Source organism: Babylonia areolata, chromosome 1 (assembly GCF_041734735.1).
Source record: "Babylonia areolata isolate BAREFJ2019XMU chromosome 1, ASM4173473v1, whole genome shotgun sequence".
Classification (NCBI taxonomy): Eukaryota; Metazoa; Mollusca; class Gastropoda; order Neogastropoda; family Buccinidae; genus Babylonia; species Babylonia areolata.
The window spans coordinates 68,953,441-68,977,946 of record NC_134876.1 but is presented as its reverse complement, the minus strand read 5'-3'; the positions used below and the strand labels follow the sequence as shown (position 1 = coordinate 68,977,946).

The following is a 24,506-nucleotide window of genomic DNA, read 5'->3' as shown; positions in this document are numbered from 1 at the left end:
AATATTTTTTTTTAAGTAAAAAAGTTGCAAACCCAAACCTACTGATGAAGCCACCTATAATTGAATATAAACCTGCAAGTCTTGCTTTTACAACAAATGCATCAGGTCAACAAAATATGAAAGAGGAAGAGAATGACATTTGCGAAGTCAATGAATTCACAATGCAATTTCTGGCAACAGCAGCTGGAAACCTATACAGAGTAAAAAATATGTCATCGGTCAAATGTGTAACAAAACAAAACAAATAGATCCTTTAAAAAAAAATAAAAAAAAAAAAAAAAAAAAAAAGGAATACAAATTACTCTCTTGTTCTAACATGATTTTTCTGGACAACTCTCCCCAGTGAGAGTCAATCTCCACAGTGCAGTGCCACGCATCTCCATCATTTCCTATCTGAATGGACAATGTATTCGCTTTTCCCTCAAACTATATTTTTTCTGGAGTACATTGCTCGCAACAATTCCCTTGTTGCAGTTAAGTCAAATCATGCTGCTTAAGTTATAGCCCAGCCAACCCAGCAACCACATATGAGTCATTTCAGGGCTGTGCCATTAGTTCTTTTACATGCATATAATGCAAACTGAACACATGATCTCGATTTGATGTCTCACCCTGCTTTCTCGTACTTCCATCATGTCCAGCCTCTGCTAAATCTACACCTCAGCATTCCACTTGTGGCTCTATCATGCTGTCTACATCTGTTTACAATCATTTTCTCACTGTTGAAAGGAGAAATAAAAAGTTGCAATTCCAGAGTTACACAAACATACATAACACCTTTGAATCAAACCCTTACCTTGATGCATTCACTGAGAAGCTCCTGCACATTGCATGAAACCCCCAGCATGCTTTCACACAGATGTAGGTGAACCTTTGGCAGTCTGTCACCTGAGACCTGCACCACTCCCGAACCTTCATCCTCGTTTTTGCTAACCTCCGACCTAACAGACACTGGCGCCAACGTACTGCCGCCATCATCGTCATCTGCAATCCTTCGCAGTTTCTTGCGCCGAGGTTTCAAACAAACAAAATCTCCATCACTGTCACTGTCCTGACCACCACCACCAGCAGCAGTCAAGAGTGATGCTGATACAGCTGGTTTCTTGTCTCCCTTTTTCTCAGGTCTTGTGTGTTGCTCCCAGGGTTTCAGACCTACAGCCTTCAACTCCCTCTGTCGTCCTCCTCCCGACAATGCCAAGAACTGGAGGGTGAGCACACCGTGACGCAGGTCTTGTTGACACAGGTCCGCCACACACTTCAGGTCATCACTACTGGTTCGCATCCCCGCTGCCAAGCACACCGTCTGTAGGTATGTGGTCACTGACTCCTGGGAAAAAAACACACAAAAAACCCACAATGATAACAGCACAGCACATTGTGTCAGCTGTAAAATGGCAGTACAGCACTTTGTAACACCAGTAAAATGACAGAACAGCACTTTGTGTCACCTGTAAAATGACGGAACAGCACTTCGTAACACCAGTAAAATGACAGAACAGCACTTTGTGTCACCTGTAAAATGACCGAACAGCACTTTGTAACACCAGTAAAATGACAGAACAGCACTTTGTGTCCCCTGTAAAATGACAGTACAACATATTTTGTCACCTGTAAAATGACAGTATATCACATTGTCACCTGCAAAATCACCTGCAAAATGAAAGTACAAGACACTGTCATCTGTAATGACAGTACAACACATTGTGTCACCAATAAAAACAAGCACCCAGACCACCACTCAAGGTCTAGTGAAGCGGCAGGGAAAGGGTGAGTAAAAATCCCACATAGATGACCAGTTACACTTTGTTTTTTTCATTAAATCACTCCAGACGATGGAACGCTATAGTGTTCCTGATGTAAGGTAGCATTCCAGACAACGAAATGCTGCAGCAGTTTCGAAAATTAAATTCTTCCACATTTTCCTCATGGGGTAGCATAACAATCGCAGGTAACCAGGCATTGCGAACATGTCAAGGGTCGAACGGAAAGTTTCTTCATGAGATTCCGTAACAACACACTCCACAGTGAGCCAGCGAGTTCAGGGCCCCACATGACAAGCTAATCTGCATACGTATCGAAAATGGCGTCACAGGCAATAAGTGGAAATTTTGGAGCAAACTAGATCATGACAGCGGTTTTTACCGCTGCTGAAGTGATTGAAATGCTTCAAACTGAAGGTTTCGACATCGACGAGGATGATGAAGACGTTGAATAAAGTATCTGCAGTGAAGAAAGCAACCAGCAAGAAGGTACTGAAAGTGACTCAGCTTCTGAGAGCAGTGAAAAGGGAGGGGGGTGGGCGTTCACACAACGTGAGGAGGGGGGTCAGTGGGTCAAGTACAGTGATTTTCATTCAGTTACTTTATGTTTTGTATTTTTTTGTGATTTTTTTCCTAACCCTAACAAATGGGTCGTCTGTAGGGAAAAGCAAGGGAGAGAACTATTCATCGGGAGTGAGTTAAGCGAGACTTACCAGAGATGGTCTTTTGAAGACCAGCGTTTCCAGTCTGGCACTGAGGTGTCGGTCAAAGGCTGGGTCAGTGGTGGTGAGGATGATGGGGATCTTGGTGGTGTGGATGAAGTGCTGCACTGTCTGTAAGAACCCACTGTCTTCCTCAAACACCAGGTCCACCTGCACACCAAGCCAGCACAACATAAACACTAGTCCTTCAGTTTTTGTACCACTGTTGTAAACAACAGTCCTACAAGCTACCACTATGTAAACACTTGTCCTACAGTTTTTGTACTTGTATCCACCACTGTTGTAAACACTAGTCCTACAGTTTTGTATATGTATCTTCCACAACTGTAAACACTAGTCGTATAGTTTTTGTACATGTATCCACCACAATTGTAAACACTAGTCCCACAGTTTGTGTACATCTATCCACTAGTGATTACTACTGTAAATACTAGTCCTACAGGTTGCATGGTACTGGTCAAGGCTTTTAGTAAAATTCAAACTTTTCCAAATCCTGAAGAGTGAAACATGTTTCCAATACTCTTCCAGCCCTGAAAATGGTTCTCTCATTTTCCCAAGACTTCTCCAGAATTCCATAACTATATGAACCCTGGTGGTCCAACAATGCTGCTTATGCAACTAGTGTATCTTTTTTTTTCTTTCCAGGAAAGCTTTAGTTATTTGTATATACCTCCACAGGAAGGCCAGTGCAATGATCAGGGATAATTAATTTCCATTAAATTCTCTTTTCAAATGCTCCACTGCACAAAAGCAATCCCAGAAGCCCAAAATCCTGGTGCATGTAACTAGATTTTGGTATTTTCATATACAATTCTGACACAATGGGGCAAGGCATCTTACACAGCTCTGCAACAAAAAAATCTTACAGGTTATAAATAACTGCTGTGTGTAAAAGTAATGTTGATTTACATTTATATATAAAATCTATGAATAAATGTGGGAGATTTCTGCTCACATCTGTTCGCCAATGTACATGACAAGTCTGACCATGATAATTTGTGGATGTCAGCACAGGTACACAGGTGTATGCACACATGTGTGAGCATGTGCACACAGAGAATGTAAGGTGATAATTTACCAGTCATGAGAGTGTCGCAAGAAAAGGAGTGAAGAGAGAACCTGTTTCACTGACCTCATCGAAGAGAATGAGAGAAGTGGACGTCAGATTCAAGCAACCAGCCAGGTTACTTTCCTCTCCGTCTTTCCCATCTCTAGGCCGTTTCCCTTTCTTCTTACTGCATTGCTTCTTCGGGCTGGGGACTTCCTTCACAACTGGCATCACAGGAAAGACAGAATGAGAGTGCAGGTAAAAATAAAACATTTGTCTGGGTTCCCACAGATGTTACCAAACAAATTTCATCACTTTTTTTTAGACCTATTCCAGACCAGTTTTCCAAAACTTTCCAAACCACTCCATGCAATAACAAATGTAACAAACATCCATAAACTGGACAGCAGTGATCTTCAAAAAGAACTTGTTCTTTTTATCTTTTTTTCTTGTTATCTCTGCCAATTTCATTCTTTCTATCTCAATCAGTTCACACTGTGAATACAGACAGAACAGAAAAAGTGATATGATTTACAACACTGTATTTGACCTCTATCTTTATCATGTTAAGGATATTCCATCTTACTTGTGTTGTACTTTTTATCTCTACCAGTCTTACACTTTCTATCTCAATCAGCCTCAGTTTAAATATAGACAGAATTTTTTTTTTAATTTTAAATAAAAAGCTGATATGTTTAACAAATGTTGATCAAATAAAAACTGATCACAGAGAACACATATGCCACATTCTTTTTACATATAATAAATTGGAAGGAAACCAGAAAACTACTCACTTTCCACTTCATCATTTTCTTTCCTCCTTTTCCTGGAGGGTTCACTTTCTGCAGTCCCCTTGCTTTTCTTGCTGTTCTTTCTGGGACTGTCTTTTTTTTGCTTCTTACTGGCCTTTGGACTGCCACTTCTTGCCGCCGTCTTTGTTTCAGTAGCATTTCCCGCTTTCTTGAAAAAGCTGGCGAAAGCTTTAGGAACAGCACTGGCAGCTTTCTTCCCAGTCTTCTCTGCAGGTGGTTCTGTTCACACAATGTGGATAAGGCCAGGTGAAGACAATAATAAATAATCAACCTGTTATGTATGTTACATGAACAATGTACGAGAATCACAGTAATTCAATATGATTATAAAAGACTCAAACCTTAAAATGCTTAGTTGATGCAAACCTTGAAAGCAATAATCACAATAATTCACATACAATAATCATAAAGAGTCCGGTGTAATGTCCCAAATCGTTACCCCCTCACATAGGTCCCCCGGGGTCTTCTCAGTGACCTAAATCATCCCCCTGGGATCATTTTAGTGCAAACGTCCCCCGGGGCATGTTCTGGGACGTCCCCGCCATGCTAGTTCCATCCCCCCCCCCAACTTTCCTTGAAAATCTGCCTCAAAACGTCCTACCCCCTCCCCCCCCCAAAAAAAAACAACAAAAAACCAACAAACAAAAAATAATAACAAAACAAAACAAAAAAAACAGACAGAAAGTTTGATACACACCTTCCACATACAGTTTGCAACAAAAGGTTGTGTGTGTGTGTGTGTGTGTGTGTGTGTGTGTAAATTGTAATTTTACATTAACGTATGATTAATACAAAGTAATTCAACAGAATTTCAAATAAAAACAGGCACACCAACATACACACTTACATAAGGACTAATTACTTTTTCAGTTACTGAGTTAATCTGGATATAAAGAAAATGGTTATAGGTTAAAATTGATCACTGATTAGTTATTCAAGAATTCAACTGACTGTGGTATATATATAACTGTTGTGGGTTCTAAGAGTTTTCAGTTTAGAAAATTATTAACACCCCCCCCCCCCCCCTCCAAAACTCCCCTTGCTTCCTTCCTAATCTTTTCCCATTCTTCTCAGCATTTGTGGGCTGCAACTTCCACTTTCTTTTATTCTTTTTTTTTCCACTTTCACCAGTATGTATGACTGGGCTTTTACACATGTCCATTTTTTCCCCAACATGTGGGCAGCCATACTTTGTTTTTGAAGGGGTGTATGCTGGGCGTTTTCCAATTTCCATTACCCATCCAACGCTGACATGGATTACATGCTCTTTACCATGCACTTGTAATCTTCTGCTTGCGAATGCACACAAAGAGGGTTCAGGCACTAGCGAGTCTGCTCATATGTTGACCTGAGAGAAAAGAAAAACCTCCACCCTTAACCCACCAAATACGCCTAAAACTGGGACCGAAACTTGAACAGGAATCTAGCGCTCTAACCATTTGGCCCCAACACCCGTCTTTCCCCCCATCTTTCAGTGAAAAGACATAAAACTGAACGTCACACACCTGACTGTGAACACAAGGCAGGTGTGACAGGTGGGGGGCTGAGAATGATGCCATCCTTTTTCTGGGCCACCTGGTGGGACTGAGTGGCCTCCTGGAGCTGGGCCACGATGTGCCGGCCCTGTCTGGAGGAGGAGGCGTTCACCTCAAACACCTGCACACACCACGCATCATAACTAAAAACATAAGTTTGATGTTTTATTAGCCATAGCTACTTTCGCGTTTTCAGTATAGGCGGAGGCAGCACACGAATCAGACCCTTGCAGGATTCTGCACCAGTGGGTCAAGGTAGAGTGTGCACTTAGGGGAAAAAAAAGATATATATATATATATATATATATATATATGTGTGTGTGTGTATATATATATATATATATATATATATATATATATATATATATATATATATATATATGTATATATGTATGTATATATGTATGTATGTATTTGTGCACCCATGAGAGTGGAATTCCATAGAATTTTGTTAGACAACAACCCTTTTGTTGCCGTGGGTTCTTTTTCTGTGCATCAAATGGATGCTGCAGAAGGAACCTTGGTCTATCGTCACATCCAAATTTCCAGTTGAACTTGAGAGAAAGGGCAAAGCCCAGGTTCGAGCCCAGACCTTCACAGACACTCAACTGGCAGATAAGCACCTAAACATTCTGACACCTTCCCCCCCCCTTATTGCACTACAGTGAAACACCTTGTAGCTAAACTGTTCCAACAGAGAAATGTGTAATGATAAAAAAAAAATACTGTACAATGAAACACACCTTGTAGCTGAGCTGTTGGGCCAGAGCGTAGACAGCAGCTGTTTTTCCCACGCCATGCGGCCCCACCAGCATCATGGTGTTACACAGGCCTCCCCCCTCACCCTCGCTGTCCTCACGCCCGCTGTAGTCAAAGTCACTGTCCTCCTTCACTCCTGCTGCTGAGCGTGCTGTAAAACCACACATGGACATTTTTACTATCCTCTCTTCATACCCTGTTACAGGCTGTAAAACCACACATGGACATTATCATCCCATCCTGTTTTCATACCCCCTCTCACAGGATGTCAAACCATACAGACATTCTCATCACTATCCTGTCTACATACCCTGTCACCCTGTCACACATGGACATTTTCATCATAATTCCTATCTACATACCCTGTCATAGGCTGTCAAACCACGGGAAGACATTTTCATAACTATCTACATACCCTGTTGCAGGCTGTGAAACTGCACATGGACATTTTCATCATATTCCTATCTACATACCCTGTCACAGGCTGTAAAACTGCACAGACATTCTCATCACTATCCTGTCTACATACCCTGTCATAGGCTGTAAAACTGCACAGACATTCTCATCACTATCCTGTCTACATACCCTGTCACAGGCTGTAAAACTGCACAGACATTCTCATCACTATCCTGTCTATATACCCTGTCACAGGCTGTCAAACCATACAAAGACATTCTCATCACTATCCTGTCTACATGTCCTGTCACAGGCTGTAAAACTGCACAGACATTCTCATCACTATCTTGTCTACATACCCTGTCACAGGCTGTAAAACTGCATAGACATTCTCATCACTATCTTGTCTACATGTCCTGTCACAGGCTGTAAAACTGCACAGACATTCTCATCACTTTCCTGTCTACATACCCTGTCACAGGCTGTAAAACTGCACAGACATTCTCATCACTATCCTGTCTACATACCCTGTCACAGGCTGTAAAACTGCACAGACATTCTCATCACTATCCTGTCTACATGTCCTGTCACAGGCTGTAAAACTGCACAGACATTCTCATCACTATCTTGTCTACATGTCCTGTCACAGGCTGTCAAACCATACAAAGACATTATCATCACTATCCTGTCTACATACCCTGTCACAGGCTGTCAAACCATACAAAGACATTCTCATCACTATCCTGTCTCCATACCCTGTCACAGGCTGTAAAACTGCACAGACAACATTCTCATCACTATCTTGTCTACATGTCCTGTCACAGGCTGTAAAATTGCATAGACATTCTCATCACTTTCCTGTCTACATACCCTGTCACAGGCTGTAAAACTGCACAGACATTCTCATCACTATCCTGTCTACATGTCCTGTCACAGGCTGTAAAACTGCACAGACATTCTCATCACTATCCTCTCTACATACCCTGTCACAGGCTGTCAAACCATACAAAGACATTCTCATCACTTTCTGGTCTACATACCCTGTCACAGGCTGTCAAACCATACAAAGACATTCTCATCACTATCCTCTCTACATACCCTGTCACAGGATGTCAAACCATACAAAGACATTCTCATCACTTTCCTGTCTACATACCCTGTCACAGGCTGTCAAACCATACAAAGACATTCTCATCACTATCCTGTCTGAATACCCTGTCACAACCTGAAAAACCACACAGATATTCCTGTCTACAAAGCGTGGCAGAGACATTTTGAAAAAGATCTGAATACATCAGTTATTAGCTTGATTCACTGTTGGATAAAAGTAGTTGTGTGTGTTTATACAGTTACCAGTTTAACAGTGATACAAAAAAATAAAATAATGAGGATTGTGATTTTTTTTTTCAGACAGTTAAAATACATAATTTATCCAGTAACAAGAATATCTATAAAAGAAATAATCATATTGTTAATCTTAAGAAGTCTGTAATTAATGGATTTCTTTTTGTTGTTGTTGTTGTTGTTGTCTCATTATCTGCAGTTTCAGAGGCATTACTCCTAGTCCTACACCACTCATTCAAATTCCTCCTGCACAGCCACAACCAAGTTCATCTGTCACGGTCCCTACATCTGCAGTCAACAAAGAACCATTGATGTTAGGTCGTCAGGAGGCTACACATCAGAGGAAACCCTGCACCGATACTGAGTCACTTCAGTGGTGTTAATAGTGCCTATTCTGAATTAACATATTTCAGAAACCACCTACTATGCCCCTGCTGACAACAATAATAGCTTAGTTGTGGAGCCAGACTGTCGGCATCACCCCAAGAGTGGAGACCTCTATAGCATCCCTCCAATTACAGTCCCCCATGGATCTGCCGATAATCCAAGACCTTGACAGGACTCATCCAAAACACAAAAATGGAGGGGCATCGAAACTGAGGTCACCATGATAGCAGGGCACATAATCTGGGACTTTATCTTTAATAGATTGATGATGAAGAAGGAGAAGAAGAATGATGACTATGCTGCTATGGATGTCCTGTCATGTCTATATCCTGGTGTAAAAGGGGCCTGAGAAGTACAAACACTTGCAGTGATGGTAAAGAAATTAGAGCAACACACCCCAAGACGCATCCGTGATGTGGATGATACTAAACTGTGCGGTCCTCATCTTCCAATTTAAACCCATAACACACTCATCTCTGGGTAGGAGCTGGCCGTGGGCCGAAAAACCAATCTCCACAGGGATTCGAACCCACATCCTTCCAACCGTCAGTCCGCGACACTCACCACTTCGCCATGAAGGCTGGTCAATTAATGGCTTTCACTTCTCTCCAAAATCTCTGACTGACCTGAGAGTCTTGCCTCTCGCTGAATCAAAGCCTTCCATTCCTCCAGCCAGTACCGAAGACGCCGGATACAGCTCCCGTTGCCCACCATCTCTTCTGCACACCTGGGCTGCAGTCTCTCTGGCCACTGGCTGTCTGCAGTCACAGTCCTCACAGTCAACACCAATGTCAATCATGTGTCAGGTTTCCCACATTCAGTCCTCACAGTCAACACCAATGTCAATCATGTGTCAGGTTCCCCACATTGTCCTCACAGTCAACACCAATGTCAATCATGTGTCAGGTTTCCCACATTCAGTCCTCACAGTCAACACCAATGTCAATCATGTGTCAGGTTCCCCACATTGTCCTCACAGTCAACACCAATGTCAATCATGTGTCAGGTTTCCCAGTCAGTCTTCACAGTCAACACCAATGTCAATCATGTGTCAGGTTTCCCAGTCAGTCTTCACAGTCAACACCAATGTCAATCATGTGTCAGGTTTCCCAGTCTTCACAGTCAACACCAATGTCAATCATGTGCCATGTTTCCCATAGTCAGTCTTCAGTCAACACCAATGTAAATCATAAGTCAGGTTTCCCACAGTCAGTCCTCACAGTCAACACCAACATGAATCATGAGTCACACAGGTTTCCCACACAGACAGTCCTCATATGCAACACCAACATCAATCATTTAACAGGATTTCCACAGTCCTAACATTCAACACATATGTCAATCATGTGTCAGGATTGCCACCCAGTCAGTCCTCAACTTCAACACTAACGTCAATCAAGTATCACACATGTTTCCCACAGTCAATCCTCAGGAATTACTATGTCAATGTGTCACTCAGATTTGCCACACAGTCACAAACCTCATATTCAACACTGATGTCAATTACTGAATTGGGCGTCACTAAGCTTTCCTAAACACTGAAAACAGTCAGTCCTCATAGTCAATACCAACAATCATCATGTATCAGAATTCCCCCACACAGTCAAGGTTGAGTGTTCAGACAGCAGTAGGAATAACAGAACAGTTTTAACATGTTCTTGCATGAGGGAGGAAGGGAAAGGGGTTGGGGGGTGGGGGGTTCTTAACCTACCACTTCTCACCTATCTATAAAATTTCAAGACCATTACTTAATCCAATCCAACATCCAAATCTTTTCCAGCTTCCGATTCAGTCTATGCTATTATTTTAACTGTAAACCAACATGGCGACGTATTATGGTCAAACAAATTTGTAAATAAGTTGTTTTTTTCCATTATGTTACCAAATGTTCCTAAAGAATCCATTACCTCTGTCTCCTTGTGCAGCAGAGGCATCTTCCAGATCGTCAACAATGACAATATCAGGGTCCACCTTTCTCTTCTTGGCACCGGCAGACACATCTGTCAATAACACATTTCAAACACCATGACACAGCTGTCAATGACGCATTTCAAACACCAGGACACATCCATCAATGACACATTTCGACTAGGTCATATCTGTCAATGACATTTCAAACACCATGACATATCTGTCAACAACACATTTCAAACACCCAGACAAATTTATCAATGACTTCAAATACCATGACACACCTCTCGATGACACATTCCGAATACCATGACACATTTGTAGTTGACACATTTCATTTCAAACACCACGACACATTTGTCATTGACACATTTCAATTCTAACATCAGGGCTCAAAATTAACAGTTGCCTAACTGTCCCAGGCAAGCTAAGCCCTTCCTGTACTTGCCCAACCAGGTATGCAATACTTTTGCACATATTGGTATTGTTTTTTCGAAAATATTGGCCACGCTCCCGACACCGATCATAATATATTATTCTCTAGCAGACAATGTTTCGAGTGGCCATTTCGACAGGCAGAGTGACGAACAGAGTTGTCATGCAGCTCTAATCTGACCTGCCATTGGTTGTAAATTTTATCAGCCAATGGTAATCTTCACACAACCCACTTTGTCTTCCAACGTTACACACTTCCTCCAAGGGACCAGACTAAAAACTCATCCAACCTGCAACTTGGTGGTTACAGACTGGTTTCCCCAAGACACTGAGCACAACTTTCTTCATGTTTACTGTTGCTGGGACCACTCAGTCTGTTTCCTTCAGCACAGTTCTGACTGATGATCGTGTGTCGGAAGGACTGCAACTTAATGTTTCAAGCATTTTCTGAATTTATTTTCTGCAGTGTGGTAACATTCAACTTCAAGGCAAAATACCAGCTCCAGTCACAAAAGAAATTAATCAAAGAACAGGAAAGGAAGAAAAAACAAACAAAACCCAGCTCAGTCACAAGCATTTCATATGAAAACCCAAGATTTAAGAATGACTGCACTAAAAAGATGAGGCATTTATGAACATACCAACAGAGGTGCATGAATTTAAGAACTCGTGAACATTCTGGAAAAGCAAGATATATATTTACAGCAATATATATATGTGTGTGTGTGCGTGTGTGTGTGTGTGTGTGTGTGTGAGATACATTAACACAAGCAGGGTTCCCAACAAAATTCAATACTTTTTCCACACCAGATTGAAAAATTTACACACCAGACTAAAAGCAAAACTGGTTGCAAAATTTATCTGCCATACCGCTTATGACATTGCTAAAAAGAGAATAGTGGATACCATGGCACTGGTGTTTAATTTTCACCACTTTCTGTTTGCTTGTGGGGTTTTTGTTGGGTTTTTTTTTGTTTTTTTTAATGCATAAAGCTCAAGCAGACTTGTACTGGTCAAGTGTTTTGCTGAAATTCCAAGACTTTTCCAGCCCCAGAAATGGTTCTTTCGTTTTCCTAAGAATTTTCCACACTTCCATAACATTGTACGAGCCCTGCGCAAACCTACCTGCCAGTCCGTCCTGTTTTGTGAGCCCAACACCCAGTCGCTCTCTGAACTTGTCATACAGAGCTGAGACAGGAAAGCCAGGGCTCGTGTGTTGAATGTCTCTCACCAACGGTCCCTTCACTTCTGTGCCCAACGTCTCTGACACTGGACCCTGCAACACACTCTTGTCTTTTACCAAGGTTCAAACACTCAGCACAGATATTTTTCTCCAACTGCTATGGCAATTATAGCTTTTCAGAATTATGTTCAGTTGAGACATTTTTCACATAATGCGGCATGATACAGTTTCTTCAGCACAGACATTTTTCAGCTACTAGGGCACTGATACATTTTCATAATTTCAGTATTACAATTTACATTCAGCACAGACATTTTTCAGCTACCAGGGCACTGATACATTTTCATAATTTCAGTATTACAATTTACATTCAGCACAGACATTTTTCAGCTACTGTGACATGATACATTTTCAGGTTGCTTAGATATGGGAGGTGGTATCTGGTGGGGGGAAGCAAGAGGAGTGAGTGGGGGTGTAGTCTAGTGAGGGGATGAGGAGGAAAGGAGGAAAACTGAGGAGGTCATGTTTGTGTTGACTTGATTTCAGTTATGAATATCATTCTACAGAATGATGGTTTCCTTCTTTTTATCAGCACAACAGGACCTTAACAGTGAGATGAAGGGTTTGGGGGGTGAGAGGTGAGAGGAGAGACACCAAGAGAGATGGGGAGAGAGACAGACTTGGGAAGAGAGAGAGAGAGAGATCACAGTCAAAGTACAAGAGGGAAAGGAGGGGAGGGAGGGTGGTGAGGGGACCGGGAAAGCACTGCAGTGATTCTGACAGCTCTGCCAGTGGGAGTGGATGGGTGAGGTGGAGGAAGGTTGGGGAGGGAGGAAGGTGGGAACAGCCATTCAGTACGTTGCTCTCTTGGACTGACTTTAAGTTTATGAACGGGTAGCTTTTTTTTTGCTTTTTTTTTTTCAGAAAATGGACATTCCGTTTATGACAAAAACCTAAAAACTGAAATCCATCGCAGGACAGAAGAGTTGCACCCATGACTATGGCATGATAACAATTCAGTATCACATTCAGCACAGATATTTTTCACAATGTCACTGATACCTTTTCAGTATCATATTCCGCACGTTTTTCACCTACTGTGGCACACCTTTTCAGTATTACATTCAGCAGACATTTTTCACCTACTATGGCACTGATACTTTTTCAGATTTACATTCAGCAGATTTTACACTTTTAAGGAACAAAAGGTGTGTTTGGGTGTGGGAGTGATGCTACTGAAACTGAGCTGAAAATGGGGCAGCAAATATATATATTTTTTTTTTAATGCAATGCCACTTCACAATTTTTCACTGTGATGGACACTGCTTCTAATGTGAGGGCTTACACAAGGAAGCTTTCTCTTCAACAGATTATTAAGTGACACAAACAGGTCTGAGCAAACACTTACCAAGAATTCAAAACGAGCACAGCGACGTTCATCACAAGTTGGTTGCCACTGCAGACTGCTCCACTCCAAACACAGACTGTCCATTTCACCGTCCCCTGCTAGTGTCTCCTTGCAGAGTACAGTCATGTTTTCAGGATATCCTAAACACCACACGTCCACGTTCTCCGCCTCTCCATGCTCTTTCTGCTGCACATGACTGTGTTCTGGAAACGGTGCAAAGTCTGAGGCAGAGACAGACGGGGTGGCACATGCTGCCTGACGCTTCAGCTCTGATGGCACACCGCTTAGCAGGAACTCCCGTCTTTTGCGAACAACTTCTGGGTCTTCTGGAGGCAGCCTGGGGGCAGCGTCCACTGATTCTTTTGTCTTCTTAGCAAAGATTGGTGCCAGTTTTCCAGCTGCAAAAAGAAGAAATGAAGAGTACTTAAATCTAAAACCATAACTAAATTTTCCCTTCTAAGAACCGCACATCTTGTTTATTGCCCAGTCAACTGCATGGTCATAAATTTAGGACTGATAAAGCACCAAAAGAAATAAATCGAAGTTAACTTTTCAAGACTGAAACAAGCAATATTAAAATGCAACAAAAACAATTTTTTAATGATAAAAACGAAGTTACTTTCGTAGCCCAAAATATGCTTTTTTTGTTTCAATCTGCTTAGCTAAAAAGTCTTACTGGCATAATCTTCATAAAACTAGATGCACCTGCTCATGCTTACGTATGTGCGTATGTGCAGTGTGTATGTACAGGTGTGTGTGTGTGTCTGTCCATGTATGTCTGTACGTGTCCGTGTATGTGCAGGAGTGTGAAATACAGGTTGCTACCTCTGGGTGATGTATACTGCCACATTAAGCCCTGATTAGTCACATTACAGGTTTCCATATATGTCACCATTCAAACAAACTGCATACTTTTTTCACATTAAACACAAAGCCAAACTGAAAAAAAAAAAAGGGCTGCAACACAGCTGATGAAAGTGATCAGCTGATATCCCAATATCAATGTTCAATTTTCAACACTCTGTTGTTTTTTCTGTCATTTGTTGTTTTTCTTAATTCAGCAAGCTTTGAATTTGGATGAATGGAACTGATCAAGGTTTAATCAGAGTGTTTTTTTTCAATTAAAATATCAACTCTTTACAAGACCTTGAAGGGCAAAACATATCTTTCAAAAAATTTTTCAAACTCTGGTTATCTCTTTTTTCCAGGACTTTTTAGGACTTCCATAACCACCAACCCCAACACAAGAAGAGCACATCAACAGAATTACCTGGCTTCTTTGGACTGGGTCTTGAGGGACTACTCTTTCCTCTGCCACGGGACAGTTCTTTCTTCTTGCGAGCGTTCTTTTTCTGGGGAGTTGGAGCATCATCACAACTTGAGTCAGAGTCCACACTGATACAGTTCACCTCTTCTACTGCCTCTTTTGCTTTCTGCTGTTCCGCCAACCGTCGACTTTGTCGTCGTGACCCTTGTTCAGGCGTGGATGGTGGTGACGTCTGTTCGACCAACTTTTCAGCCTGTGTGGGTTTGACGGTCTGTGCTGCTGCCGATTTTTGTTTTTTCTGGTTTTTCTTGGCTGTGTAGACGGGTGGTTTGTTCGCTGGTTTGTGGCCCCTGCGTTGTTTGTTGTGACAGGGGTCCTGTCTGTGCTGTCGGGCCTTGAACAGCAATTCCTGCGCCCTGGATCTGGACGCACTACCAGCCTGCCAACAGAAAATGTCACCCACATTAAAAAAATTTCTAAACAATCAACAGTCTTTTGGGTTCAGTATACATACAGAGAACTACAAATGACAAAGCAAGAAGCTAAACAAAGACAAAAATTCTTTATTAAGAAATGTTTTAAAATAATTAAACATAAATTGATACATGCTTGCGCGTCTTTCTTACATGCTGCCCACAATGGGGATAAGAATAAATAAAAAAGGAGGAAAAAACAAGAAAAAGTTCATAATTCATAAATTTATGAAAAGTAGAAATTGATCTTACCCTCATCCCTCAAGACAGAGAAAAGAGAGGATGACAGAGGTGCTGGTATGTTATCACTAACATCAGTTATGACTTTCTTGTCTGCTTTAAAGTTCTGATAGTATAACAATGGAGCACAATGCTAAAACAATAACATGTGGACACAGAAAAAATAAGTAAATTAAATTAAATTAAATTAAGTAAAACACTGAATCACTGAATGTATACTACATTCTTTTTTCTGCGACAGCAAATTACAATAATGAATATATTTCTGAGACAGTCAGGCTGCTGCATTCATATGACATACCAATACATTTTTTGAATGAGGCGTAAAATCTTTGGAATCACTTCCTGGTTCCTCCTTGCAGTCACTTTCAGACTCTTCCTTGGTCTCTTCTCCAGTTCCACTTTTTGATTCCACTTGTTTTCTGAAAGTGAGAACAAAAAAGGTTTTCAACGAAGTATGCATTGCTAAGTGATTTAATAATCATTTAATGTCTTTGTGGTAAATAATACCTGGGTTACTGACAATGAGTCCAATGATGATTTCTAATTTCCATCAAATTTCAAACTTTATAACTGGACATTCTGTCAGTCCCTTTCTTCTGTCCCTATCTAATATTCCAATCCCCATTAGATGTTGTGTAAATAACTCATTTTAATTACATAATTTATCTTTCCACTCCAAGATGATCCATTCCTGTCCTCACTATCCTCTCACTCCATTCTGGCTTTTAAAGTCTTTGTTTTCAGTCTATCCTGTTAAGCTAATGGCTGCTGCTTTGAGCTTTTAGATTCTACTTCCATACAAGAATGCATCACAGCAAGTGTGCGTAAATGTGCATGCATCATTGTTTGCCCTTGTGTGCGTGTGTGTTGTGTGTGTGTGTGTGTGTTTGTGTGTGTGTGTGTGTGTGATGTGTATGTGTGTGTGTGCGCACACACACATGCGCACTGATTTATCACCAAGTGTGGCTTACCGGAGTCGGGTAGTTCTCCTCTTTGTCACTGTGTTCTCCTGTGACAGATCTTTCTGTTCTGACTGATCATTCCCACATTGGTCATTCCTATTCTCACTGTCGCTGTCCACCAATTTATTTTGCTTTTTCCTGTTCCTTATTTTTGTTGTACTGCTTTTTGAGGAGTGGTCAGTCTTCAGTTCAGAACAAGCACTTTTTACTGGCTCTTTCTTCTTTGCCCCTTTCTTTTTCATTTCTGCGTTGTCATTGTTTTCTACATCACATTTGGGTGTATCACTTGGATTCCTGGCGATAATGGAAGCATTCATGGCCAGCTTACCACCTTGGCCAAAATGCAGTGTTGCCTGTGCCGTTTTTACGGAGTGGTCTGGTGTTGTGATATCTTGAAGAAAAGCATTCTTTTTTCCAACATCACAGATTTCTTCAGCTCTACTGTTCTTCACTTTTGCACCACTAGTACTAGCTGTTGTCTCAGGAAGTACCAGATGTGATGATCTATTTTTTGAGATATTTTTCTTTGATCCTCCCTTATCAGCTTTGTCATCTTCAACTTCAATAGTTTCTGATCCAAGGAAGACAATCTCACTGTCGCCATAACCATTCACTTTTGGTTGCTTTTGCACTTTCTGTCGCTGTAGGCTACTGGATTTCTTTCTGACAGGTGTGACATTCCGCTCTGCAGGATCTTGGTGAATGTCAACTTCCACAAGAACAGACCCACTGCCATCGCCGTCCCTTTTCGTGCTTTTTGTAGTCTTGGTGAAAAAATCCATGACACTTGGGGTAGGAGTGGTTTCCAATAATACTCCCTCAAGTTCATCTGAACTGTTTCCTTCATTATTTGTGACACCTGCACTTTTTCCCTGAGATGCTGAGTCACTCACATTGGCACAATCATCTTCATTTGGAGTCTTTTTATTTTTGTTAGATTTTGGTTGCATCAAAAGTGAAAAGGCATTTGTTGTCTTTTTTGATCCAGTCTTTGTCTGAGACTGTTCTCTTGAATCTTCAGCCTTCATTACAGCTGAATCTGTCACTGTGTTTCTGTGTACACCATGCTGTTCTGAGTTGTCATCTGTTGAGCCACGATCAGCAGGACAATCTCCGTCCTGATTCTGAACAAACGTTTTCAGGAATTCCCCATAGTCCATTTCCTGAGGCATAGTTTGGGTCTCATCTTGTTTAGAAATGTCCTCATGGGTTTTGTGGTTGTCTTCTAATGCAGACTGAACACTCCTCTTGTTGCTTCCTTTGACTTTGTGGTTATCTTCTGTTAAACACTGAGTAGTCCACTTGTCTCTTCCTTTCTTGCAGGTGGACAGGGACTTCTTCCCTCTCCTTGACACTTTTGTCATAGTGTCTTCTGAAGCAGAAGCCAAACCCTCATCAGAGTTAACAGGATGAGAATTCTGTTTTGCTTCAACTCCATTAGGGTTTTTCCTTTTCTTGTGTTCTTTACATGTGGATAAAACGTTCTTTTTTTCTTCTGGTCCACATTCCTTCTTTCTTTTCAGTTCTGCTTCAGTTTCAGAAGCTGTTCCTACATGTGCTTGTGAACTTGTTTCAAGTGCTTCTGAAACAGTGTTATTCACTGTACTGGCAACTTTGGGGCCTGCAGAAAAGAAATCCCTGATTCCTTTGGTCCTGGTGGTGTTGCACGAAGTGGGTGGAGTCTTTATGTAGTTCATGATTGTCTGCTTTGGAGAGACTTCCACATCAGTGGCCATTTGTCCAGAAAGCAGTCACACCGGTTGTTGTTCACTCTTTCTACAGCTTGTCCCCTGCAACAAATTTATGATGATGACTTAACTACAGTGTTCCTCATTGTAGATAATGAAGGAGAGAATATCAGTGTAGTAATCACTGCGTGTATATTATCGGCATTGGAACAATGGTAGTGTTCATTCTGGAGTGAGCCTTGCACCGCTGTTTGAAAATGATCAATAAGAATAACTGAATATGAATGGGAAGATGGGGGTCATCACCACCATTGGTGCATTATTTTTCAGGGGTAAAGCAGACTGCTTTGTGTTTGATTTTCCATCTAACAGAATATAAACTTATTACCTGCTTAATAACTTCAGAGAAATATGTTGAATAAAATTTACGCAACTGATTCATGTATAGGCAATGCAATTGATAATTAAATTGCCATGTACTTAAATTGCCATTATTGCTATATATATACATTTATAGCTAATGAATCTCAACATTTTTTCTTATTTTTTTCACACCACTGAATCATACTATTTCCTGTATTACACAACCCTGACAAAGTGTCAACAACAGTTCTGAAATTTGTAAAGAATGAATAATGCAACATTAGAAATAATCTTTATTATCATGTAGACAACCAGTTGCTCAGCCACAACCGATGACTACACAATGGGCTTTATCACTCCCTCATACAGCACAACTTTCACCAAAACAAGACCTCATCACACTTTCAAACAGCACAACCTTCACATTTCACAAAACCAAGACTTCCTCGCCCCCTCATGCAACACAATCTTCACTAACATGTTACCGGAGCAACTTGATCCAGGGTGCTATAATCTATGTCAATAACCTAAGTCATTAAACTAAACTCAGCTTATGGGTCTTACCACTGGGCTGGTGTTCTTAAAACAAAATTTTAAAAACTGAAAAAAAATCCCCTTCACTACATCTAATATATAAAATTTACTTGTTTACTTTCCTCGTTTCATTTCATTAGGTTAACATTTTACGCAAACTGAGGACAGGTTCTCAAGACTTGATCAGTACTTGGGTTAATATGAAGGTCAGGCATCTGCTGTCTTCATTTTATGTACAGCAGACATGGTGTAGCATATATATGGAACAGCCTGCACACAGTGTGTGGTAATGTGATCACCATGTCTACTATCAATAAATCTATTTTCAATATGGATGGGATACTATCACCACTGTCAGTTAACAATCATATATAATAGCCCTATAATCAGTAATGTCAAAAAGCTGAATGCCCTCTGTTTAGCTGTGTGCTAAGCCTTCTTCTTTTTAGTTTATTATCTATTCACTACAAGCTGATTTACAAATGCAATTATTCATTTCAGCACACACATACCAACGATACACTACTAGAACACAGTAGAAGCGGATAATGGGTGAGGGTGTACAAAGCTCTTATTTGTCTTAACATCATGAATCACATAAACACCAGTGTTCCCAATGGGCCTGATTTTTTTAGGGTCACTGTGACCCTTTGACTGGAATTTTTGAGGGTCATTGTCACATTTCTGAGGGTCAACAGGAAAACATACAAAAAATCAATGAAGACAATTGTACAATGAAAATGAAAAGAAACCCACACCTTCTCCAAACAAGGACATTCGAAATGCTTGAATACAATGAAAACACAGTCAACTACTTATAATGAGCACATAACCATACTCACTACTAATGAACACACAACAGCGTTTGCCTGCATCGGCAAGGGAAGTTATTCTAACACGTTTTTGGCCAGCTCAGTTTCGTCTGCTATGCACTAGCCTAAGCTTAGGCCCACGATGCGTGCTTCGCGGTTTTCCTGGAAGCCGTAAGATGCTTGTTAGTTTCAGGAAAAAGTGTGTGTCACATTGATGCACAGGGTAAAAATTTTGTGCGTCAAAGTTGTAAATCTGTGCGTCATTTACGCACATATGTACGTTTTTGGGAACACTGAAACACTTTTCCCAGAAGTTGACTGGTACTAATGTTAGGATTTTACAGAATCACAGAAATGTTTGGCTATAGGCTAAAAGCCTTTTGCCCTCAAAATCAGTGTCCATTTATGTGCTTTTGGATCACTTGTTGTGAACAGACCCTTGTTTAAATCTGGCATAGTGTATACTACATTTATCTACAGCTCAATAAAGATTTAACTCTGTGGAAAATACATGGTCCACATGGTCCATGTGATTTTTGAAGGCGTTTACCAATGGTGCATTGATGGTGTCATAGGAAAGGTTATTCCACAGGTTTATGATACAGTTAGTAAAAAACTTGCGGAACTGGTTAGTTACGAAATTAGTTTTGTTTATTTTGAAGTTGTGCCCTCGAGTTTTATCGTAGTTAGCCATAGTAAACAAGGAAGAGGTGGTGCAAGGATCATAAATATTGTGCATGATCTTGTATACTTCAATGAGATCACCTCTTAATCTTCTAAACTCTAGGCTAGGCATATTAAAAAGAGCCAGGCGCTCCTCATAACTAAGATCACGAGTACTATTAGTATTACTAGTTATACACTTGGTAAATCTGCATTGAACACCTTCAAAGTTCAATCACATTTATGTGCTTTTTAAGGTAAGGGCACCATACTGAGTTTCCATACTCAATAATGGGTCTAACCAGAGCTTTGAACAATGGAATCATAATTTCGGGAGATTTATTAGTTATAGTTCTCACAAGAAGACCAGAAATCCGATTTCCCTTTTTCACTATATTATTTATCTATGCCTCAAAGCTTAGTTCTGGATCCATCGTGATCCCTAAATCTTTTTCGGCAATTGTACCATCCATTGTTCGAGTTACCCCCTTTTCCTGTATCGTGTGCTGATACTGTTGATTATTCTTTCCAAGGTGCAGAACTTTGCATTTCTCGCTGTTAAATTGCAACAGCAAAGTATTTGTCCATTTAACCAGATTATGTATACACATTTATAAGTGATCTCTATCTTCTATATTTCGGATGGCAGAGTAAGCCTTGGTGTCGTCTGCAAAAATTTTTACTTTACAATCTACCTCACCAGGCATATCATTTATAAAGTATATGAACAAGGTTGGGCCAAGAATACTACCTTGTGGTACACCACTAGTTACCTTAACCTTCGATGATTTACTACTATTTACACTTACAAACTGTGATCTTCCATTTAGAAAGTCTCTGATCCACGATAGTAGCTTGCCTTTTATCCCATAGCCTCCCTGTTTATTTATGAGTCTGTGATGGGGAACTGTATCAAAAGCTTTCCTTAGATCAAGGTAGGCTGCGTCGACTGGTACCTTCTCATCTAGCATGACTAACCAATCTTGTAATGTAACAAGTAGTTGTGTAACACACGAGCGCCCTCTGGTAAATCCAAACTGTTCTCTAGATAACTGATCATGTCTGGTTAAATGTTGGCAGAGAGCGTCTCGAATAAAACCCTCAACCCATTTATTATATACTGAAAATAAATGTGTGGCATGTAAATGTAATGACAAATGACAGTACCAACAGGCAAATTTGGAGACACTTTGCAGATTTGATTTCGTAACATTCATCGACAAGTCGATGTTGGCTACCCATCCAGAAGAACTGATGAAGCACATTCTGAGAGAACTGCACAAAAATAGTAACTGTCCTTAATCCAACTATGCTACCTAAGCACAAAAATGTTCATTAAAAAAATATTAAAAAAACTTATAGGTTGTCCACCGTCTTGAAATATTATATCTTGTACACGTGTTTCGTTATGAATAGACCTGTCCAATACAGTAGTTTCCTTGTTGACAACATGATTCTGCATTGTTAAAATCAAAAGCAAGCCAACATACCAATGCGCAGCGAATTACAGATAACGTGGTCAAAGAGGATGAATGTTAATTCCTATAACTGTATTCCATATGATTTACCTAAAAACATCTAAGTCCTTTGAAGCATATGAGAGACTCCTTACTCGAAAGTTGACTGATCACAGAACTGCGATATCTCACTCAATAAATAATCGCTATACATACCAGTACAAACGTCAGAAATACGGATCACATGGTAATTTGCCTGTGGGGCATTCTATTTCACATCACAGGCAAAACATTTTTACACGTTTTCACGGACAACAATAAACACAAAACTATGGACTTGCACAGCAAAGTTGGCGCGCACATAAGCAAACCTTGACCTTGCACGCACAGACGAATGAAGGCTATACACATAGCAGATCGACAATACTTCGCCCTTTAATCCAGTCCGTTTCAGTTTTCAGTTTCAGTTTCTCAGGGAGGCGTCACTGCGTTCGGACAAATCAATATTCGCTACACCACGTCTGTTACTGGGAGGTAGATGCCTGACCAGCATACCCCAACGCCCTTAGTCAGGTCTTGAGTGCATGCCTGGCCCATCATATTGTACTGAATTCTGTCACCTGACCCCGCAATCAGTGTGTGTGTGGTGTGTGTGTGTGTGTGTGTGTGTGTGTGTGTGTGTGTGTGTGTGTGTGTGTGTGTGTGTGTGTGTGTGTGTGTGTGTGTGTGTGTGTGTGTGTGTGTGTGTGTGTGTGTGTGCATCCGTGCGTGCGCGCCGACACGATGATATAGTTCTTAACGTGGCTGCTGTATTGCTCTGAAATAATTTGATTGCATGTCGCTGTGAAAAAAATCACCAGGTATTTGCTGTTGTGCATAATAACGCCATTTGCTTTTAAAGTTTATGTCAAATCATGTATTGCACGATACTGATGCTCAGATTAGTTCAAGTTGTGTGTGTGTGTGTGTGTGTGTGTGTGTGTGTGTGTGTGTGTGTGTGTGTGTGTGTGTGTGTGTGTTGTGTGTGTCACTGTGTGACGGTGTGTGTGTGTGTGTGTGTGTGTGTGTGTGTGTGTGTGTGTGTGTGTGTGTGTACATGCTTGCCGGCTAGCTCAGTACTTTTATTCGACTGATTTTTTTCTTCTTATTTGTTTATTTATTTACTTATTTACTTTTATTTATTCATTAATTTTGGGATGATATATCCATTTATTTGTTTATGCATCTTTTTTCCTTCCTCCGTCAAAGTCAGTTGAGCCTGACTCAGTGAGTCAGGCATCCCGAGTCAGTCTGCACTGATTGCACTGAGATATGGTGTGGCGGCGAAAATGGATTTCAGTGTCCGAACGCAGTGACGCGGCCTCCCCGGTGACCGAGTAACTGACTTCTTCTTCTTCAGTCTTCTTCTTCTTCAACTGAGTTCGTGGGCACCAACCACGTTCACTCGTATATAATACATGTACATGAGTGGGCTTTTACGTGTATGACCGTTTCAAGTCTACCCGGCCAGCCATATAGGCAGCCATACTCTAGTCGGCCGGGCATGATGGGTATTCTGGTGTTCTTGTTTCCATAACGTCACTACTGAACGCTGACAATGATTACAGGATCTTTAATTAACGTGCGTGTTGATCTTCAGTCTCGGCTTGCGTCAGTATACTCAGGCGAAGGGGGTTCAGGCACTAGCAGGTCTGCACATAATTATGTTGACCGGGGAGATCGGAAAAATCTCCACCCTTTACCCAACATGCAGGCGCTCACGGTTACCAAGATTCGAGCCTGGGACCCTCAGATTGAAAGTCCAAAGCTTTAACTACTCGGCTTGGCCTATTGCGCCCTTCACTGAGTAACCAGTGAATTGAACAGCGAGCGCGCACGCGCGCATGTCAGTGTGTGTGTGTGTGAAAAAAAACGCAGACGCCACACATACACTAGCAAATAAAATGCTCCAGCTAGATTTGCGGTCACGTGGACATTAAACCAACTGATAGTTTTTAAATCTTTTTAAGTGTGAAAGTTTGAATTTATTTTTTTGTGTTCTTTGTGTTAAAAAAAAAAATCATGTGGGATGAATGTGAGCAAAATCTAGAAGGGCGGAGATGTGTGACATGCGCCACCAGAGATACTGCACGGAGAACTGAACCGGGGATGAACGCCGCTCAGGCGAAGCATGACACAGACCTGCAACAAATAGACGTGAAACTGTAAATAGCTTTATTATCTGTTTATCCCCAGCAAGATCACTTTCTTAACCAAACCAAACGTTGAAAATTTATTCGTCGTATTACAGTACAGACCTACTTCCTAGTATTTGTATTATACGTCAAATAGTTATTTGTATAGA

At 41.0% G+C, this 24,506-nt stretch overlaps 1 protein-coding gene across 1 annotated transcript in view; it reads right to left on the bottom strand.

The window, feature by feature from the left end:
- Nucleotides 1–22,527, bottom strand: part of LOC143286427 (uncharacterized) — a 36,520-nt gene extending 13,993 nt beyond the window's left edge. Inside the window, exons 1-14 of the mRNA XM_076593991.1 lie at nucleotides 22,379–22,527; nucleotides 16,655–18,435; nucleotides 15,982–16,102; nucleotides 14,971–15,406; nucleotides 13,701–14,098; nucleotides 12,235–12,385; nucleotides 10,671–10,763; nucleotides 9,390–9,521; nucleotides 6,621–6,787; nucleotides 5,848–5,998; nucleotides 4,325–4,561; nucleotides 3,615–3,754; nucleotides 2,474–2,632; nucleotides 797–1,327 (exon numbers count right to left, since the gene is read on the bottom strand). Coding sequence (XP_076450106.1) covers nucleotides 797–1,327; nucleotides 2,474–2,632; nucleotides 3,615–3,754; nucleotides 4,325–4,561; nucleotides 5,848–5,998; nucleotides 6,621–6,787; nucleotides 9,390–9,521; nucleotides 10,671–10,763; nucleotides 12,235–12,385; nucleotides 13,701–14,098; nucleotides 14,971–15,406; nucleotides 15,982–16,102; nucleotides 16,655–18,381 — 4,443 coding nt within the window. The 5' untranslated portion in view covers nucleotides 18,382–18,435; nucleotides 22,379–22,527. The remainder of the gene's footprint in view (nucleotides 1–796; nucleotides 1,328–2,473; nucleotides 2,633–3,614; nucleotides 3,755–4,324; nucleotides 4,562–5,847; nucleotides 5,999–6,620; nucleotides 6,788–9,389; nucleotides 9,522–10,670; nucleotides 10,764–12,234; nucleotides 12,386–13,700; nucleotides 14,099–14,970; nucleotides 15,407–15,981; nucleotides 16,103–16,654; nucleotides 18,436–22,378) is intronic.
- Between the last annotated feature and the right edge of the window lie 1,979 nt (nucleotides 22,528–24,506).